The 6,660-nt window shown below is 42.2% G+C and overlaps 1 protein-coding gene across 2 annotated transcripts; it reads right to left on the bottom strand.

Annotated features, from left to right (window-relative positions):
* Positions 1-377: 377 nt before the first annotated feature.
* Positions 378-6,409, bottom strand: eci1 (enoyl-CoA delta isomerase 1). Of its 2 annotated transcripts, XM_072693276.1 has the most exons (8): positions 6,348-6,409; positions 4,143-4,277; positions 3,829-3,956; positions 2,769-2,915; positions 2,362-2,483; positions 1,304-1,482; positions 825-994; positions 378-751 (listed from the first exon to the last, which is right to left on the bottom strand). In XM_072693276.1, exons 1-7 carry the CDS (start codon positions 6,388-6,390, stop codon positions 825-827), a joined length of 924 nt encoding a protein of 307 aa, XP_072549377.1. In that variant the 5' UTR covers positions 6,391-6,409; the 3' UTR covers positions 378-751. The 2 variants fall into 2 exon arrangements, with proteins under 2 accessions (XP_072549377.1, XP_072549376.1); XM_072693275.1 differs by having other exon boundaries at positions 378-994.
* Positions 6,410-6,660: the final 251 nt, after the last annotated feature.

Genomic DNA, 6,660 nt, shown 5'->3' with positions numbered 1-6,660 from the left:
AAAAGAACCTCCAAAAGGTTCCTCAAGGATCTTATACCTTTAAATAGTGTATGGGATTGCTAGTAAGTCAAATCAACCTGTTTCAGTAAGACCTTCAGTAAGATTTGGCACACTCTGGAGTGGTGGTGAACTGTTCTATTGGGAAGCAACACCTGCACAAACATAACCTTCCTGACCTTATTTCTTTATTTTGAAATGACACATGTACTTGGCTGTAGTAAATAAAAGCTCTATGGTGGTTGCGATGCTGCTCCTGATCAGCTTTCAATAACGACTCAAGCTGAGGTACTGTATGTAACCTGCCCCCAAACTAAAGCCACTTAATCATAGCAGAAACGTGCCCAATGTGCCAAGAAATGGTGCCAGAGCCAATGGGAAAGGTTTTAGTTTTTTTTATTTAAACAAGGCTGTGCTGTTCAAACATAGTCAAACCAGAAGTGCATAACTCTGTAACCTAATACTGTGTTGAAAGCACATCAGCGTAGGTTTGTTTAAAAGAGAAGGCAACCGGATATGAAGGCGCCCAGGCGGCCCAATGTAATTACTAAACAACTGCAAAAGCTGCCAAATAGTTGATGCAAGAAGATCACCACTACGTTAATTCACATCCCAGTTAGACTGAAGACTGGGCATAGTGGAGGCGCAGCAGTGTGTGGTAGAGGGTCCTCTGGGGCGTTTCTTCCCAAGGTTTCCTCCAGGTGCTCCAGTTTCTTCCCACCTTCCACTTCCAAAGTAACACTTGCTGAATTGCCTGTGGAGAAATGACTAAGAAGCTGAAGACACCAAAGACGTAATTTAGGACCCTTATCCTGCTGCCTTCTTGCCTATTTTCCTGCCTTCTTCTTCAGCATCGCCAGGTACATCCCCAGAGACTTCTGGATGGAGTCCTTAGTGATGAAACTGACGAAGGTTTTAACGTCAGCTTCTCTGTTCGCCACCAGTCGGTCCATTGTAGACTTCCTGATCAAAGTCTTGCTGATCTGCCGGGCATGATCTGTGGACATGACAAGCATGACAGCACTAGTTACACTGCTGTTGACTTTCTGCGTGAAAAAAAAAGTGAAAAACAAGTAAGATTCAACAGTCTTCACAGGTCTTCACAGGGCTGTGAAATAGTATCCTCCCCTTTCCAAATGCAAATTAAAACTATATTTAAAACCCTAAAACGTATCACGTCACTAAATTAACCAGGTAACCATATTACCACAACGCCACACCCAGACCTGGTGAACGTAAACAACACTTCAACAGAACCGACACGATGCCAGGCAATCAAACACAGAGAGAAAAGGAGCAGTTTGACCTGGAATTGCCAACCACTTGGTCATAGTTTCAGTGGCTGTGCTGAGAACTTTGTCGCCTGGGACCACCTGGTCCACCAGGCCGATCTTCAGCGCCTCAGGAGGACTATACATCATGCCACCTTGAATGGACAGTTCTGCAACTCGGTGGCCCACCGTGTTCACCATGGTATCCATAAACCTGAGAAACGAATCAGAGAACATTTCCACGTTTCCATTATGCAATCTTTAAAATACAAAATTAAATAAATACATTTTAATTTGTTGGTAATTTGATGTATAAATAGTGGGTATGCAACTTTGGTTAGAGACTGCCATTATATACCTTGTTATTTTGGATGGTCTTCCATCCTTAAATTTTGAAAATTTGCAAAAAACAAACAAATAAGCAAATAAATAAGAATGGAAAAAGCCCCTCAAATATCAAGGTGAATACTGTGAATATCGCAAAAGACATTTTTTTCCTTGAAATGATAACTGCAATGATAACACATCACAGCCACAGTATGCAACGACAATGTAGTGCTTTTTTTGGAAACTTTGTGTGCGCATTTTACTTATAAGCAGGGATGTCTCAATCAGGTTATTTTTGCCCCTTTCTTCTGAAATCAAGGTTATTAAATGGATTTTGAAGGATTGCTGTGAGGATTTCATTGGAGTCTGTGACAAGATCATTGTTAGTGAGGTCAGGATCTATGATGATCTCGCCACAAAAGTACTGGATGGAGCCCCAACCATCATTCCAGTTCTTCCACTGCTTCACAGCTCAATGCTGAGGGATTGTATGCCCCCTCAAGTTCCCTGGTATTAGGCATGGTGCCAATAGGCTCATATTTATCTGCTGCAGAGAGGTCTATTCTATTGGCAGTACTTCTTTACAAGGACTAGAAAAGCTGTGTGCGCATTTGCACGCCAGGTTCAGCAATGGGCGCAACTTGAAGTAGCTGAACACGTTCATTAGGAGGGGTGTCCACAAGTATTTGGACATATCACATATATTAATTAAATTATAATTTATTACATTGTTAGAAACATCAGTGCATGTGCAGGCAGCACTCACCAGAACGGTGCAACGATGCCAAGCTGGGTTTCATTGAGGCCTATCTTGTATTTAGGATTGTCAGCCATGATCCTGTAGTCACAAGACATGCTCATCAGGCAGCCTCCTGCAGGACTGGCGCCCTGAAAAACAAAGTACAGAGATCAAGAACATCAGCAGCAGCATTAGCCAACAAGCTTACTGCACCGTTTGGTGAAGTTCCAACAAGCGCTCGGTTATATTTCCTGGATTAAATTCTGAACTGCTTCCAAGTAGCACAAAAAACGGAATGTGCGAGGACATCACTAATTAATCTACAATCAATTAGCCGTTGCACCCCTTGTGGAAAATGTCAGGATACTGAATAGTACCAACAGTAGCACCGGGCTGTGCAATTCGGAGACCCCTACTGGTTGAAGGAAACTCACATTGATTGCTGCGATCACGACCTTGTTGGAGCCATACAGTTTCAGCCACAGGTCCTGCAGGACCTTCCAAAACGCTGTGCAGTGCTCCGGGCCAGTCCCGTACATATCCATGATGTCCAGGCCAGCGGAGAAGATATTTGGCAGGGCCTACATGAAAACCAAAAAAAGAAACAAGCTTGTAGACACTACAACAGTAACCGTGAGGATGAGGATGGAAGAATGGGGAAGCTTTATAGGAGATCTTGTTCAATCTAATAAATTGAAGTTGGAGGTTTTAAGAGTTGCTATGTAATGCTAAGGTTTCCCGTCTGAATGGCTGAACTCTGCTGCACTGTGCCCTTCAGTTTCCCCATTAGGTTGAGATGGACGGCATATTAGAAGGAAACTGGACGACCTCAGCCAAACCAAATCTTATTTTGGACTTATTTTATTTACCGGTAAGACTCTAGAAAGCCAACCCGAGAGGCAAGGCTAAAAGCGGACAGGCTACAAACTACAACTGTAAAGGGAAATCAGAGTGTTAGACCGCTGAGCCACTCTGAGCCCCAGAATGTAACACGATATGGCTCAGGGGTTGAGAGTTCGAATCCCAGGTCATGCCTCTTTGCCATCAGCAACTGGAGTGTCCTCTACGCATCTCTGGATGGGTAGATAGCACTCTCTCTCATCCCTTGTCTCCTTTAAAAGGAATGTTAGTCTGCACAGTGGACGACTGGAGGATACTTGCATTAAGTCCTTAACACGTCTTAAGCTCCTAATGTCGGGAGCATTGCTAGTGCTAGGGGGACGTGTGACGGGTGGGTTAATCGGCAGAGTCATACTGGGAGAAAATGGGGAAATTTATCAATAATAATAATAATAATTGTTTAATTATAAGAAGAATAACTGGGTGGTAAATAGGCTAGTTAAACTAGACTTCCTTCATACTTACCATTTATACACTGATACTCAAGGATCCCATATTAGAACTGGACAAGCGGTATTCTGCTACCTCTAGAATTAAGAATTAGTCAGTAAAGCACGGGCAGGCCAGGTAATGTGTGACCCTGTAGTGACTTACAGACGTTAGAATAACTCCTCTGCAGCTCTTGTCAAGCTCAAGCTTATCCAAATTGGAGACAAACTCCGTCATGAAGTCCAGACTCATGCTGTTGACTGGAGGACTCTGGAACGTCATCACAGCAATGCCTGCACAAAAACCCCAAAAACACCCAAAGAGGTTTACATTTATTAGAAACCCCTTTTTCTTCTGGCTACTCTGTGTTAGCCCACCTCCACTATCCTGCTGTAGGATTACAACTGAAGCCCACTTGTTATTCATGATTGGTCAGCTACAAGCCCATTCGGTCCTTCAGAAGGTTTATTAGGCCAGACCTGTACTGCTGTCCAGCTGCACCTGGATTCTGGACGAAGTTGATGCATTTCTGCTGCTACTGGTGGTGGGGCCAAAGTAGGATGAAGCAATGTCTCGGGCATGGCTACTGCTCGCAGAGAGCTGGGAGAGACACCCTAGAAGAGATACAAGAGCAGAGAGACCATTAATGAACTTTTAAAAAATAATAAATAAATAAATTTGCTTGGAGGGTCACATGAACTGACCAGGTTCAAACGGGTCAAAGTATGAAAAAACAAATCTATAAAAACAGAGCGAAGGACAGCAAAAGGAGAAATCTGTGGCTTCCAGCTTTCTGCAGAGGATAAAAATGGTCTGTATAAAAGTGCATCTGCGGCCAGTTCATATCTTACACAGCAGAACATGCAACCTAGTGAAAAGCGAAAGAAATTTAATGCAGCCAGCTGGATTTACCCCTGATCTACTGGAACGTCCATATCAAAGCACACAGCACCCGCCTCACTCGGAAAGCCCTCTGCATAGCAGGGAATCCCACCCACCCATTATGCAGCTTCTTCAGCCTGCTGCCATCATGGAGGAAATGTCAGAGTCTCCAGGCAAGAACCAGCAGACTGAGGGACAGCTCAGGCAGCCAGAATGCTCAACTCTCTCCCTGCCCTGCCGCCCCTTCCCCCTTCACCCTCTTAACATACAAACTCCGTACTGAACTCTGCATTATCAAGAACTGGTAATGCACACGTCACTTTATAAGAGTCTATCACCTCAAATTTGCACTACTGTTTATATTTGCACTGACCATACCTGGAGTTTTTTTTTTTTTCTTTAAATCTGCTGCATGTGTCACTTTAATTTTTTTAATGTCATTTTAGGGACTCTATACATATAACTTTATTCATACACTTTATAAATTACATTACGGCATATCATTTCTATGCTTTGTGTTACTTAATATCTATTTAAATGTTTGATGTTTGTTGCACCAAGCGTCAGAGAGTAAGGCAATTTCAAAATGTAATAATCCAAATTCAAAGTGGATCTAAAGGCTGCATTAATGCAATTATAATGAAACTATAGTGAATCTAATTATTTAAGGGGTTACTTGTTTCCAACATAGCTGAGTTGAATTATTATAAAAGTTAGAAGCTAGAAAACAACAAATACAACAACCAAATAAGACAGAGGGGAAATTAAAATATTAAATACTCCATATAAACCACTAAAATTGTAAAAGCAAGAGGGACAAAAATGAACCATAAAGCAGCTAGCTGACCTCACAAGACCTGAAGGCAGCTGCAGTGCCTGCAGTTCCTTTAACTGCCGGTAGGTGAAGTGACCTTTACTCCACATTCAGCTGCTGCAGGGACCCACCGAGGTTTACCAGGAATAAGAAGTGGACTGTGGGAGACTTTGCTGCCTCAAAATTACCCTGGATTATATATATATATATATATATATATATATGAAACTACAGAGACTCGAATTATGTATTAAACTGATCAATACATTGATATTTACAGTGAAACCAGCAGGTTAGGGTCCCGGTATCAGCCATCAACGCCCCCTTTTTTTAATATTTATTATTTTTATTTATTTAACAACGTGGTATTATTGTTAAATGATTTTGACTCATAATAGCGATAAAACAGCATGTTTAATTTAGTAAAGAAAAAAAGTTTTATTAAATTATCTTACGCGACATCAACGTACCCGGATGTAGCTAGCTAGTGCCCTCATCCATGCGCCCAGCCCACTCCTCCACTCTGCAGGGACGTTTCCTGGCTCCAGCAACTTGGAGAAGTCACCTCCACAGAGCTTATAGTGGCGATGCCTTTCCATGGCGGTTGTGCATACATAACTAAATGCCTGGGTCAGTCATGGGTGCACCGTTTAGCAGCTAGCTATAGCTACCTATAGCTGAACCCACAGGACCGAAGGCAGCTGTTGTGCTGCAGGGGCAGCAGTGAACTTTGCTCCACATTCAGCGGCTGCAGCGACCTACAGAGGTTCATTAGGAATAGGAAGTGGACTGTGTATGAAAGTGCATGAATTCCCACTCGAGAATTCACCATGCGAAGTTAATAAAAACTCAATATCAACAAATACCAGCCACTTAAAAAGCCGCTGCAGAACCCAAACCCTCCAAATTGCAGAACTGGAGTCAGGTTAAAACACAAATGAGGGGAAAAATAAATAAAAATAAAAATAATAATGATAAACGAACTTACTGGGAGACGCAAAGCGCGCTGCTTGTCTCAGCAGTGAAGCCATGTCTGTCTGTGAGACAGAAGCAAGCCTCAGTCCGGTGACGTCGACAAATTACTACTATCCTCGAATCGGATTGGAGGAGAGATAAATCAATCACTCAGACAGCCAATCACAAAGAGAGAATCAGAAGGCGGGAGAATGATCAATTACCTTCGTTTACAATATAGAGTATACAGGATACAACATGTTAATAAAGGTAATAAAATAATAAAAGTAAATAAAACATTTAAAATGGTAACGAAAAAAAAATCTAAAAACAATTAATATATAAAA

The sequence above is a fragment of the Salminus brasiliensis genome, chromosome 12, assembly GCF_030463535.1.
Source record: "Salminus brasiliensis chromosome 12, fSalBra1.hap2, whole genome shotgun sequence".
Lineage (NCBI taxonomy): Eukaryota > Metazoa > Chordata > Actinopteri > Characiformes > Bryconidae > Salminus > Salminus brasiliensis.
The sequence above is the reverse complement of the archived record's forward strand: the minus strand, read 5'-3'. Positions and strand labels throughout refer to the sequence as shown.